The 15,040-nt window shown below is 45.3% G+C and overlaps 1 protein-coding gene across 1 annotated transcript in view; it reads left to right on the top strand.

Annotated features, from left to right (window-relative positions):
* Positions 1-15,040, top strand: part of ATP9A (ATPase, class II, type 9A) — a 123,809-nt gene that overhangs the window by 64,468 nt on the left and 44,301 nt on the right. The window contains exon 8 of the mRNA XM_006881644.1: positions 5,662-5,874. Within this exon, the coding sequence (XP_006881706.1) occupies positions 5,662-5,874 (213 nt within the window). The remainder of the gene's footprint in view (positions 1-5,661; positions 5,875-15,040) is intronic.

Genomic DNA, 15,040 nt, shown 5'->3' with positions numbered 1-15,040 from the left:
CAACACTCGAGTTTTTGGAAGGTCAGAGTTTCACCATGGTGCTAGCTAGACAGTTTGAGTTTGAGTGTAGGAAGATGACCCTCAAAGAGATGGCTCGACACAGTGACTTCAGCGATGGGGTCAGTCACAAGCAGGGACTAGGGGTACCGCCGAGTCGGCCGCAGTCCCTCTCTGGTCTCCATGAATTGGAACCAGCTCGACAGAACCTAACAACTTTGCCAAACATGAGGTCTTTTCCCCTAGCAATTGATCTTGTATACCATAAAATCCACTCATTTGAAGTGACTTCTATACATTCACTAAAAACCAGGGAGTTTATATATAGAATTCACTAAAAAACCTGGTTTTTAGTGAATGTATAGAATTGGACAACTATCCAAAGCCGGAAAGCAGACCCGTTGCCGTCAAATCCGTTATAACTCTTAGCGACTGTACAGAACAGAGCAGAGCTACCTCGCAGGGTTTCTGCTGTGAGATGTCTTTCCGGCCATGGCAGCCACGTCCTTCTCCTGGACAGAGACTGCCGAGTTCAGAACCCTGCAGCTGGTAGGAAGTTACTTCACCTCTGCACTATTAGGGCTTCTTTTTGCCCCTGTCAGAAAATCCTGTTTTGGAATATGTTCACCAGCTTACAGATAGTTTTCATAACAGTGTTTCTTCAGGAACAGCCTTTGGAACCCTGACTCTGATCACTTGGGGCAGATTTGGAATCTCTAGGAGGAATGTTGAGGTCTTTGAGTTTCTGTTTTAAATCATTATTTTGGTTGTGGGGAAGGCTTGCTTAGTGTCTTAGGTTCTCTTTCAACAATCCCTGCACAGTTGTTCAGTGACATTGGTTATGCTTTTCACAATGCATGGAGCATTCATGTTACTTCTAGTCTGGTTGTTCTGTTTCCGTTAATCTAGTTCCCCTGCTGCTTTACATGCTCATTTTGAAGTAATTGTTAACAGTTTGGTCTTCATTATTTTGTAAGCCAGTCTATTACTACAGAGCAACCTTATGGGTTAGTTTTGATTTAAGGTTGAAGCGGTAGGATTGAGGATGTGCTAATTTCAATTAATCTGGTTCTTCTGGTTTGGGTTTTGTTGTTGGGGTCGGTTGGTTGTTTTGGTGGTTGGGTTTTTTTTGTTGTTGTTGTTTTAAGTTAAAGCTCTAGTCCACCTTTTTCTCTTAGCCTGTTGGCGTCCACACATCCAGTTTTCATAAAGGGGCGAAAATATTGAGAGTACTACAGCCTTTGAGAATAGCTGCTGCATCTGTTGTTGTTATGTGCTGTTGAGTCAGAACCAGTTCACAGCCGACTGTCCTGCAGGTTTTCAGGCTGTAGATTGTGCAGGGAAACTGCCTTACCTTTCTCCGGAGAAGCAGCTGGAAGGTTTGAACCATTTGCCTTTGGGTTAGCAACGCAACTCCTTTGCCCACAAGGCCACCAGAGCTCCCTGCTCTGTCTGTGGTTGGCTCTTATATTTCAGATCTTTGCTTTTTAAGTCCATAGACTCCAAAGCTGAGCTGGGAGGTTGGCTCCCCAGAAGCACAGAAAGAGATTAGACTTGCTGTTTGCATTTCATATTCACCCCTAAAAGGGACAAGAAATGTAAATCTTACTCATACCAAGCACTGCGATTGACCTGGGACCCTGACTGGAGAGGTCAGACGTGTGGTGGACAAGGGTGGTCCTGCCAGTGTCCCGTGGAGAAGTCGCCGTTCTGTGATTGTTTCTTTGCCCAGCGTCCATGACGATAATGCAGCTCGTGAATGCTCAGGTGACCAGTGTCAGCCATGCTGTTTAACTAACCCAGGCCTCGTAAAGAGGACAGGTAGCTGTAAAAGATTCCGGCGGGAAGACCTGACAGGTTATTATTAACACAACAAGCCCAAGTAAACAATGAGAAAAACACATCATGAGATAAAACCAGGCCGGCCCAAGTTTATGTCATCGTTTCCTTCCTGGCTTGTTTAATTATTAATTCATTCAGTGTCTTTGGTTACCTTTTAAAAAATTTGGAATAAAATTCAGCCAGCATGTGGTGCCTTGGGTCAGTGAATTGTAGTGTATCTAAAAAGTTGGACAACCGCCCCCGCAATCTAATCTTAGCACACTGCACCCCTGCCTCCCAGTGACTCTTAGCCAGCTGTCATCGAGCTAATTCTGGCTCCTGTAACGGGGCAGAACTGAGTCCCGTGAGGATCCCCATGGTTGACTTGTGTAACCATTCCTGTAACACAGCTCGGAGCGCATGCTGGGAAATAGCCCTACCTCAAGTCATTCTTGGGAAACAGAGGCCTGGGCTTCAAGGAGCCCACAGCTTATTTGTAGACCCCTGTGCTGTGGGAGAGGAACTCTGGTGGGGCAGTGGGTTAAGCATTGGCTTGAGCATGGATAGGTGGGAAGTTCAAACCCAGCCAGCCACTTCGTGGGAGATTGGAAGAGTCTGTTTCTGTAAAGGTTTACAGCCTTGGCAACTCTGTGAGGCATTCTGCTGTGTCCTCCAAGGTCGGAACTGACTCACCAGCAGTGGGTGTATGTGCTCGTGGATGACTCTGGAGTATCCTGTGAGACTGGATTTGAGGTCCTTTGTGAATAGAGAGCTTAATTCCCCCTCCAAACACTGACCTGCTCCTGCTTCTGAAATCTCAGCTCTCTCCTGGCCTCCTGTTGGAGAGCTGCTTTGTCCTCCCCCAGAGAGAGCAGCGGTGCTTTTCTCCCCCTGGGCAGGAGGGGCTGTAACCGGCTTCTGTGGCTCCCACATCTGTTTTTGTTTTCCCCTGGTATTTTTTAAGTAAGAAGAAATGTGCGTAGGTTAAAGGGCCTACTGGGAAGACGCTGGAGATAAACGCTGTGCACCATGAAACTCTTCCATATGGGGGATGCGAGGAGCGGGCCTGGGCACCAGCCTCGCCTGGCCCAGTCAGTGGTCATCGGCGCTGTGCTGGGATGTGAGGATCAGCCTCTGTGGGCACAGGAGTCTGTTATTTGGAAATTAAAAGACAGCATTTCCACATCAGTGGCTGTGACTGCCCTCCCCAAGACAGCTCAGTGTGTAAGAGTGAAAGAAACGTTCATTTGTGAGCAAAATAAATGAACATAGAGACGTCAGAGCGGTCAGCAGCCTGTGGTGCAGACTGGGCCCCTCATGTCTTCTGACCTGTTACCCAGGGGTCTGGCTTTCTGTTTCCCTGCTGTTGTTGTGAGTTGCCGTGAGTTGACTCTGACTGTCGCGGCCACATGTACCCCGTATGGCATGTGCATGGGCCCTGTGCCCTCTTCATGAGGGTTGGATTGGTGGGGTCCGTTATTCCAGCCATTGAGTGTTGTGAGGGCTTTTCCCAACTTGGGGAACCCATCTTCCAGCTTGCACAGGGTTTCCACAGATTTGTTTTTGGAAGTGGATTGACAGGCCTTTCTTCTTAGTCCCTGTGAGCCTGGAAGCTCCGTGGAAACCCTGAGTAACCCCACAGGTTTTTAATTCTGATGACATGGCCTCCAACATCACAACAACATGCAGGCCACACCAGCACGGCAGATGAACGGACAGGAGGGGACATTTCCCTGACTTTGCCTCTTTGCCTTGCTCTGGGCTGCCTCACTTGGAACAGGAAAGCCTCTCTTGGTTGTCCTCCACTTGAAATATTATGTGGAAGCATTTGACTTCTGTTGACATGAAATTAAACTGCTCACAAAGGAGTTTGTCAGGGATGCCCTTCACTGAGCCTGTGGCATTTCATTCAAGCCCAGCGTTACTAACGCTTGCCCACCAAAGCAATTACTCTGTCAGAGGTCTTGTTATGGACTCTAATGGTAAGTCATAATTTGGTCCAGGTGTCGGGGTATGGGGGTGAAAGCAGAGACAGACATCCTCAGTGAGACCATCCACCACAGAACTTAGCCCCCAAAATGTGCTGATTTAGGCCACTGGGAAGAGAGACCCTTTTATGTAAATAGCCAGCCTTCTTCATAATTACAGATGCTTTATAATTAAGAGTGCTCAACCCCCCCCCAAAAAAAAATTTAAAAAAAAGAGTGCTCAACCCAAACGATTCATTTAAACTGTAGTTCTGATTCATTACTCGAATTATTGTTACCATGCCGTGCCCTTTGACCTGGAAGTGAAACTCATGTCCCCTTGACACCAGAGGTTAACAGAGCAGGAAGTCCGAGCGCTGGGTCCCTGCAGTGAGCATCTTAATTTAGTAATTGTCCAACTACCAGAGGCGTCCCTGCCGCTACTAAAAATAGTATTAAAAAATTAAACCTAAGGGTTTTTTTGTGGTTCTCGTCACCCATGTGGTCTCTGTACTGAGAAGCCATGAGGAGTTCATGAGTATAAAACACAATTCTTTCTCAAGAATATGTTTTTAATGTAACATCAAATCCACTAAATGTAGAAACATTTCTAGCTTCCAGGATTCAGTTAGCAATAGAAGCAGTAAGACAATGTATAGCGGTGATCCTTTGCTCAAAAGTGGACTTTAAAAATCTAGAATTGATGGTGGACAATTTGATAGCTTTTTTTTTCCCCACCAGGAATCCTGTATTGCTTCAAATTAACAACCTTAGTGGGCTCAGCCAATTCTGATGGTTTCCATTTTTATAGCTATTTCTTCTGGGAAATGGAGTCTGGGCTTAGGGGGAGATTGTATTAAGTGAGAACCCCCCCCCCCCCACCTGTCAGCTCAAAGAATATGATGTTATTAATTTGTTCTTTGATGCTGCAAATACCTGTTGTGTGCCTGGCACTATCCTAACTCCAGGAATCGAAGGATAAATTGTCAGGTAAACAAGCCAGGTTTAATCCGTGAAAATGGTTTGCAGTGGTAAGGGGGGGGAGAGGTCACCTGGATAGGCTGGGGGGGCACAGATCTCTGGAGGAGGACACTCTGGAATTGAGACCTAAATGAGAAGAGGAATAGCCAGCTTTGTGGAGACCCGGGAGCAGACAAGGGCATAGCAAGTGCAGATGCCCTGAGGCGGGATGGACAGTGGCCATCCTCAAGGGGCAGACAGGAAGCAGGTCTGCCTTTTGGGTGTAGCAATCTATAGAAGCAGATTGCCCCACCTTTCTCCTGTGGAGCAGCTGGTGGGTTTGAACCACCAACCTTCTAGTTATCAGTAAAGCACTTTAGCCACCATGCTGTCCGAGTGCCTTATGCCAAGAACTTGTTATTGTTGTTGTTATGTGCTGTTGAGGCAGAAGCAACTCATAGCTGACCCTCCAGTGAGTTTTTAGAGGCTGTAAGTCTCACAAGAGATTGCCCATCTTTCTCCTGAGGAGCAGCTGGTGGGCTCGAGCTGCCTATTTTAGGATCACTACAACAAGAACTAGCAAGCTCAAATAGTGGTGGTGCCGAGGTGAGAACCACAGGTGTGAGGGGCCAGGTTTGCTGTCAGTGCCCGAGGCCCTCGCTGTGTAGGAGCCTCTGGAGCCGAAGCCACAGTCACTGTATTCGTGAAGCTGTCGTTTTGTCGCCCCCTCTCGGGTTGTTTTGATTTTCTGGGGTGCACCGTGGAATTCTGAGCATTAAATGCCATCTGTGGCACCACCGCTGTAAGCAAATCTCAGGGCTACACTTGGAAGAGCCGTAGAGAGCAGATAATTCCTGGGGTGGTCCCTGCTTCCTTGTCTCTGCTCACCCTCCCTGTTGCTGCCTTCTTCCTGCAGCAAGTCCAGGACCCACCTGCCCAGAAGGGCCCAGCACTCACCACCAAGGTCCGGCGCACCATGAGCAGCCGCGTGCATGAAGCTGTGAAGGCCATCGCCCTCTGCCACAATGTCACCCCCGTGTACGAGTCAAACGGTGTCACCGACCAGGCGGAGGCCGAGAAGCAGTATGAAGACTCCTGCCGGGCGTACCAGGCGTCCAGCCCGGACGAGGTGAGCACCCAGGGCCTGCATGTGAGAGATGTGGGGTCCCTGCCCGTCTCCACCCGCTGTGTGGAACGTGACAAAGAACATGTCAGGCAGGTGGTGCCGAAACACCAGGAGCCAGGATGAAACTGTGTCCTTGGGGAAACGTGTTTTCAAATACGTCATCAAAGCCTCTCCCTCCAGAGGAAGTTCCTCAGGCGTGTGAGACGTGTCCTGCGTTAGGAAGCACTAACAGGTCTTGTTTTGTAGCTGAGATGGCCCACATGCCAAGGTCACAGGTATCTCTTAAGTCACATTCTTTTTTATTTATTTAATGAAAGTTTACAGAGACTTAAGGTTACCAGTTATTCATTGTTGCACTTTTCTCCCTGCCCACCCCCACCCCCCATTAATTCTTCTCCTTGAAAAGTAAAAGAAAAACACTTTCTTTTTTTTTCTATATTTTATTAATTTTCATAAACATTTACAGAGATTTTGGGTTTCCATTCATTCATTGTTGCACTATTCTCTCTACCCTCCTCCCAGTTTGTTCTTGTCCAAATGCCACAGTGCTTCTCAAAGCCAGTTCTGATTAATCTTCTTTGTCAGTGTGTCCTTTGCCATTCCCTATCACTCCTCCCTGAGAGAGACTTCACCCTGAGTCATAAGGAAGGAAAAACACTTTCATTGTTAGCAATCCCTTCCCCCAAGTCCACTCCACTGTGCAGCCTTCTTTCTGGACTCCTGTCATGACAATAATACCTAATCATATATCCCTTTTAACAGTTCTCTCCCTCATCTGTTTGAGTGCAGAAAACATCACTCCTCCCCTCCTTCAATGTCTTCCCTCAACCCCGATGTCAGTCCTATGCAATAGTCAGTGGCCCGATGCAATATTTGTCCTTTTGTGACTGAGATATTTCACTCAGCATAATGTCCTTCATGGTCACCCATTTTGCATAATATTTCACGAGTTTCTTGTTTTTCAATGCAGCATAGTATTCCATTGTGTGAATATACCAGAGCTTCTCTATCCATTCATTTGTTGATGGTCACTTGGGTTGTTTCCAGCCCTTTGCTATTGTGAACAAAGCATGGTGTGTGCATATATTTGCTTGGGTGGTGGTTATGGCTTCTTTGAGGTGTATTCCCAGTAGTGGAACTGCGGGGTCAAATGGTATTTCTATGTTGAGAAAGCGCTATACAGCCTTCTGTAGTGATTGCACCAAGTCACATTCTTTTTTTTTTAAAATTTTATTTTATTTTATTTGTGTGTGTGTGTGTGTGTGTGTGTACTGTCAAATCAGATCTGACTGGTACAGAAGGAGATTGCCTCTCCTCCAGCAGAGTATCTGGTAGATTCGAACCACGTACCTCTGGGATTGCAGTGCAGTTTCTTGCCACTAGGCCACCAGAGCTCCACATTCTTTTTTAAAAACAACCTTGTTACTATGTCATTTACATACTACACAGCTCACTAACATAAAGTGGCCAGTCCAGGGGTTCCAGGGGCATGCAGAGATTTGTGCAGGCCTCACTGCAGTCTGCGTGAGGACCCTTTTGTCATCTGAGAAAGAAACCCTGGACACGTTTCTCCCAGATTCTCCAGTTGTGGGAGACCAACCACAAATCTACTTGCTGTCCCTCCAGTTTTGCCTCTCCTAGAAAGTTCATATAAACAGAATCGTTCCATATGTGACCGGCTTCTTTCTCTTAGCATCTTCCCAGGTCGTCCGGTTGTCGCGCTTGTCAATACTTTGTTCTTTTTCAGTCATGTAATATTCCAAAACAAACAGATTCATCCTGGAGAGGGTTAAATCAGGCTGCTCCTTGGAGGCAAGGATTCTGAGGCTTCTTCTGACACACTTTGCACATGTTTTAAGGAAGGAGAGGTCCTTGGAGAGGGACCTCATGCTTGGGAGGGTGGAGGGACGGTACAGAAGGGGAAGACCCTCTGAGGTGGATTGATTCAGTGACTGGGGTAATCGGGATGGGTGTGTCAGAGGCAGTGAGATTGGCGCAGGATAGAACAGGGTTTAGGGCTATTGTTCATAGGGTTGCTATGAGTTGCAAGCAACTCGACCACACACAACAACAACAACAACAGTATTCCATGGTAAGGGTACCCCACATTGGATTGTCCCCTCATCAACTGATGGGCATTTGGAGTGCTTTTAATTTTTTTAATTTTTGGCTCTTAAGAATAATGTGTCTATGAATGTATATGTACTTAAGTTCTTGTGTAGACCTACGTTTTTATTTCTCCCTGGTCTTTATCTAGGAGTACAGTTACTGGGTTATAGGAAATCCCTAGTGGCTGAAATGTTCTGCAAAGTAGTTGTACTCTTTTACATTGCTGTCAGCACCAACATGGGAGCTCTGGTGGCCTAGTGGTAAGAAACGGTGCTGCTAGTTCAAAGGCACGTGATTCAAATCCACCAGCTGCTCCATGGGAGAAAGATGGGCACTGTTCTGTGCCATTTACAGCCTCTGAAAATGAACCAGCGTGTCAGCTATGAGTCGTTTCTGACTTGATGGTACCTTGTAACAGCAAGTCTTTTTTGGATGAGGTGCACCCAACATGCCTTCTTAGTGGCAAGAATTATCAGACTTAGTCTGACCTACTTGGGGCATGTGAAGTCATCAAGAGCAAAGTCCCTGGAGAAAGACATCGTGCTTGGTTATCAGACAAGGAGACCTTCGGTGAGATGGACTGACACATGACTGCAGCAGTGGGCTCAGGCGCATGGCCGTGGGTGTGAGGTGCCTCGGGACTGGACGATGTTTGTTCTATTGTTCATAGAGCTGCTTTGAGTTAGTGTCCACTCAGTGACTCTGACGACAGCCAGCAGTGCAGAAGTGTTGGGTCATGTCTCCACGGCCTCCTCAACGCATGTTTTTGTCTCTCTTTCATGAAAGCCATCCTCCTGGGGGGGTGGGGTGAGGGGGTATCTCAATAAGGACGTGATTTTCATTTCCCAAATGATAATTTTTTTTAAATACTGATTTTCTAAAAAAATATTTTATTATTTTTTTGTGTGTGTACCATCAAATTGGATCTGACTGGTACAGGAGGAGATTGCCCCTCCTTCTCCAGCACAGCATCTGGTGGATTTGAACCTCCTACCTCTGGGATTGCAGTGCAGCTTCTTGCCACTAGGCCACCAGAGCTCCCTTAAATGGCCATTTTTCTGAAAGACCAAACAAGTCCATCTTGGAGGAGGTGCAATCAGGGTGCTCCGTAGGGGTGAGGATGCAGAAACTTCTTCTCACGTACTGGGGGCAAGCTGTTAGGAGGGACCAGTTTTGGAAAATGATGTCATGCTGGGAAAGGTGAAGGGTCAGAGGAGGAGGAAAACTCTGGACAAGGCGGATTGACATAGTGACTCTAACAACTGACCCGAGCAGGTCCGAGAAGGTGAGGATAGGACAGGAATGGACAAGGTTCAGATCTGTTGTTCATAGAGTCGAGTCTCTGTGAGTCACAGTCAACTTGACGGCATCGTTCACAACAGTAACGACAGCTGTGCCCTGCTTGCTGGATGTTTGTGTGTCTTTCCTAGAGAAATGCCTCTTCAGATCATTTGCCCATTTTTAATTGTGTTGCATTTTTATGGCTGACTTGTTAAGAGTTTTTTATTCTAGCCACAAGATTTGCATTTATTAAAAAACAAGGAACTCATGCAATATTATTCAAAATGGTTGACTCTGGAGAACATTATGCTGAGTGAAATATCCCAGTCACAAAAGGACAAATATTACATGATGCCACTGTTGTAGAATGGGACTGTCCTTGGGGTTGGGGAGAGACTGAGTAAGATGGGTTCAATAATGTATACTGCACTGAAACAGAGGAGGGAGAGAACCGTTTAAAAGAGAGATGTAACTGGGTATTTCTGTCATCACAGGAGACTAGAGCGAGGGCTGCATGGTGGAGGGGACCTGGGGGAGGGTTTGTAAAACAATGAAAGAATCTTTTCTTTTACTTTTCCATAATTTTTGGACTCATGTACTTATAACTTGTTAGTCAAATTTGTGTCTTCTAGGTTGCAACACCCCCATGATACATCTTGAAGGATATGTACATGTACAGCCAAGCACAATCAATAAGAGTGCATCTGAATTCCAAAATCAATCTCCATAATAGTCTATGTGTTTCCTACTGCCAAAGGGGCCCTTTAGAGTAGTGAGAGAAGATCTTCACCCTGAAACCCACAGCGTCCCTTTTCAGCAGGAAGTAGCTAAGAGAATACGCCGTCCCCTTTTCCTTATGACTCAGGGTGAAGTCTCTCTCAGGGAGGAGTGATAGGGAATGGCAAAGGATACACTGACAAAGAAGATTAATCAGAACTGGCTTTGACAAGCACTGTGGCATTTGGACAAGAACAAACTGGGAGGAGGGTAGAGAGAATAGTGCAACAATGAATGAGTGGAAGCCCAAAATCTCTGTAAATGTTTATGAAAATTAATAAAATATAATTATAGGGAAAAAAAAAAGAAACCCCCCCCCAAAAAAAAGATTTGCATTTATTTCTCCTTTGAGAATCCTCTTAGGCTCTTGAAGATGTCCTTTGAAGCACAGAAGTTTTTCATTTTTATGACGTCCAGTATGCTGCATACCTTGAAGAATTCCCCTCGTATCTAAGAATATTCTGTTAATACATCCAAGATGCCTCGTTCATCTCCAAGTTCAAGTGCCTAGTCTCATTGTCCTTCTCTTGTTCGTCTGTAATGAGCTCCTCTTTGGTGTCCTTTTCAGGATGTGACAGGCACACTCTTTCTGTGTGGATAGAGGGAATATTACCCTGCAGGAAAAGAACATCATTTTTTTTAGCTTTGTTACCCTGGTTTGTATGTTTCATCCCAGGACTTGGACCAGTTCATTCTCAACCCCAGGCTGAGAATGTGCATTTTCTCCTGGATAGACATGTATGTGTGTGAATCACATTGAGATTTTGATAAAATGTAGATTTGATCCCTTCTGTCAGCAGTGAAATGCAAACTTCTCAACCAAGGAATAGCTCTGAAGGAGCCAGGTAGTGGCCCTGACTCGTCTGTCCCCTTGACTCTGTTGGGATTTCACGGCTTACTCCCCTCTCTCTCACTCATTCCTTTTTTTAAAATTTATTCTTTTGTGCGTGTACTGTCAAGTCAGATCTGACTGGTACAAGAGATTGTCCCTCCTTCTCCAGGAGAGCATCTGATGGACTCGAACTGCGTGCCTCTGGGATTGCAGTGCAGCTTCTTGCCACTAGGGCCACCAGAGTCCACCATCATGCATTCTTCTAAAGAACAGTCCCATTCGCCGTGCTTCTCCGATGGTTCAAATCCACCAGCCACTATGGACATTCTCCTCCTGTGTGATTTACAGCCTCAGAAACCCAGCGGAAGGTCAGCTATGAGTTCTGATTTGGTAACAATTTGAGTTAGTTTCAGATATTGATATTCTGACTAGTACATCAGACTCTGGGACTTAACACTTGAAGTGGCTGTTGACATCCATCTATACAGGCCCCAGCCCACAGGGCTCTGTTCTTCTGAACTTTGCTGTATTTCTTCAGGATTGTGTAAAGATCTTTTTTTTTCTTTCCCCCCCGGCCCCCTCCTGTTGTTGTTGTGTGCCGTCAAATTGGATCCAACTGGCACAGGAGGAGATTGCCTCTCCTCCAGCGGAGCATCTGGTGGATTTGAACCATATACCTTTGGGATTGCAGCGCAGCTTCTTGCCACTAGGCCACCAGAGCTCCCTTCAGAGATCTTTCAATGGAGGTAAAACTCCTGCAGGACATTTTTTGTTTCTCAGTTGCTTTTTTTTTTCTTTTTTAACACTCAAATAATTCCTTGCCTCTGCTGCCTATTGATTGCACTGGGTTTGGATTTATCAGTCTTTTGTTTTTAAAGACCTTTTGCTTCATAACATTAATTATAATTGATTAATGTAATTGAATTATTACAGTATCTAACCATATTTTATTGTTGTTATAAAATTCCAAGTAGTGATTTTTTTTCCCACCGTAGGTATTTTCTTTGGTCTTTTGTGTCTTAAAGAGTCAGCATTACCTTATTGGTATGTTTCTGTTTTCTTTTTACATCTTTTTTTTTTTTTAATTGCAGAGCTATTCTATGTTCATAACAGAAAATTTGAAAATATAGGTGAGAAAAAGGAGAAAGAAAAAAAATCATCCATAATCTTATTAGAGATTTGTTGTTGTTGTTGATTGCCTTTGAGTTGAGCACAACTCATAGCGACCCCATGAACAAAAGGCCTGAAGCCCCTCTACAACTATCGACATGTATCAAAGTTCATAGTTTTCAGAGGCATGTTTTTTTAGGAAGTGGAGGCCAGTCTTGCTTCCAAAATTAGAGATGTAACCACCCTTAATATTTTGGGGACAGCCTTCAGATTTCTTTTTGGAGGATGTATATTATAAAGAGCCTTTGAAAGTATTGTAGTTATAAAATTAGTATAATTTAAGTGTAACGTTAAGTATTTATATAACTGTATTACATGACAGAAGGGAGACTAAGTCCAGTTTAGTTGCAATCTTTCAGAAAGGCCAGCTATTTCCCAGTCCTCATGGGACTCCACAGGGACCCTGCTGCGTCTAGAACCCTCTCTTTGAAATTCTATATCAGTAAGCATTGCTGTTCTAGGCGGGGTCAGTTCACGGCACGCTTTCCTCCTTTGTTGGGGCTGCTGGAGTAATTTCTACCTGTTGGCTTAAGATCCATTTCCTGTAACTGAAAGTACTATTTCCTGAGTTTGTTTCCTGTGCTCACGCCGTTTGGAAAAATCCTGAAGGATCTTTATTTAGCGATCACTTTCAGCCCTGGGGCTGGACCCTTCAGCCTGTACAGTTACTCCCAGGGGAAGTGAAGCAGATGCAATCTGACCAAAGATAACTGGTCCTCAGATGCAGGGGCATGGAGTTCCACCTCTTGACATCCCATCAATTCTAGGATATTTGTGAGCCTTGGGAGCGGGGTACAACGGGACAGGGAGGGGAGCCAGTGGGTGACACAGATTTGAAAATTTGTATTTAGAATTAGCCAGCTGGACTCATTTAGATGATCCCAATTTTGTTGGCAACATCCAAAGCATCATAGTCAGGAGTAAGTCGAATATAGGCCTTCTTCTCTCCATCAGGCCTGATATCAATGTGTTGACCTTGGCCACATCAATGTCATAGAGCTTCTTTACAGCTTGTTTGATTTGGTGCTTGTTGACCTTGACATCCACAATGAACACAAGTATGTCTTACCTTCTGTCTTCTTCATGGCTGACTCAGTGGTCAGGGGAAATTTGATGATGGCCTAGTGGTCAAGCTTGTTTCTCCTGGGAGCGCTCTTCTGGGGGTATTTGGGCTGCCTTTGGAGTCTCAGCGTCTTAGGCCGCCGGAAGGTGGGTGACATGCGGATCTTCCTTTTTTTTTTTGGCTGTGGACGCCCTTCAGGACGCCTTCTTGGCCTTTAATGCCTTTGCTTTGGCTTCAGTTTTGGGAGGGGCAGGGCCTTCCTTCTTCATTTTTGGCACCATCTTCATAGAAAGGGAAAATTTTTATTTCCTGGCAAGAGTAATCTGGAGGTGCCACCCACATTCACCCCAAGGCTGATTCATCAATGTGTTCCATCAGACCACTCACATGAAGAGAAGTTCTAAGCTCTTAAAAGCGCCAGGAATGTAATCACTACAGAAAAAGGGGAACATGCAGATTCAAAAGCAGTTGATAAAAATAACCTGTATTTCTTACCACCTTGCAACCACTACTGCTTGCTATGTTTTGGTGTTGACTTTCACAAATATTTTTCTAATTTTTTCATATATACCCAGCTCTCACTTACCCATATTGTTTGGTTCCATAAGACCAGATTGTTAGGCTAAATAGACATTATGTAAGAGTTAGGGGTCATATCTTGACCTTGACATTAAGGTCCTGTCTCCCAGTCCCCAGCACTCCCACCCATCAGGTACCCCCAGTGCTTGGCTCCTTTACTGTTGCAGAGCCCCTGGGATTGGATGTTGTCCTTAGCCAGGACCTCATTCATTCTCCTTTCGTCCTGGCCCCAGCCTGTCCCTGCCCACCTCTGCCTTACATCTGCTCCCTGTGGCCCCTTAACTTCCCTGGCTGGACCGAGACATCACACAGGACATGGTCTAAGGCCCCCCAGAGATGTTGGCTGTTATTCTTTGTGTGACCCAGTTGTAATCTCAGGATCTACCATATCATTTAAGGTGATCTTAAGAGGGTATTCAGGACTCAGGCATGACCTGCCATGGGGCCTGGATCATTGGAGGTGTTGTCTGACAATTTTTCAAAGTTGTACATGAGAAATGTCCTAGATAGTTGATAAGTGGAGTGGGTGTATACAGCAATGACTTTGCATATTGTAACATACCTGTCACTTTTCAGGAAGAGAGGAAAATCAGTTTTACATAACAGCCATTCTCACCCTCCTTTTTCTGATTGTTCCTCCCCCAGGAACATAAACTCTCTGCCTCATAAGTTTCTTTCAAGTACCTGTTGTAAATTTGATCCCATACAAGTTGTTAGAAGGTTACAATGTTCTGGGTTGGTCTTCTTGTTAAGTGCCCTGGAGTCGTAGGCGACTCATAGGGACCCTATGAACGAAAGTCCTGGACACCTGTATAACTTTCATCCTCTCTCCAGGTTCATAGGGTTTCCAGAGGCAAACTATATGGAAGTGGATGCCACTCCTGCTTCCAAGCTTGTTTTAATCGGCGAGCCCCACCAAACACTGTCCACCATGGGTAACCATTAACCAGTATCACATTATCTCAGTGTCACAGTCTTTGGCTTCACAGCGACCACGAGTTACCTCTGCACAGCAAGTGGACATACCAGGGTTATAGTATTTGTTTTAAAGAAGACTTTGTTGTTGTTGTTGTTGTGTACCATTGAGTTGGAACTAACTCATAGCTGATCTTGCAGAGGGTTTTCAGAAGCGGTAAATCATAGGAGGAGATTGTCTGTCCCTCTTCTGTGGAGCAGCTGGTAGAGTTGAACGTTGCTGCATGGCTTTTTGCTACGATGCCCCCAGAGTTCCCTAAAGAAGACTTGAGGAGGATGTTTTTTGGTCTAAAGTTTAATATACTCTCAGGACAACAGTTTCAGAGATTCATCTTATCCTGAAAGTCTGGATTCCATACGAATTTAAAATTCTGTTCTAAAAT

This window comes from Elephantulus edwardii, unplaced genomic scaffold, assembly GCF_000299155.1.
Source record: "Elephantulus edwardii isolate Elephantulus edwardi_28Jun2011 unplaced genomic scaffold, EleEdw1.0 scaffold00015, whole genome shotgun sequence".
NCBI lineage: Eukaryota > Metazoa > Chordata > Mammalia > Macroscelidea > Macroscelididae > Elephantulus > Elephantulus edwardii.
The sequence above is the reverse complement of the archived record's forward strand: the minus strand, read 5'-3'. Positions and strand labels throughout refer to the sequence as shown.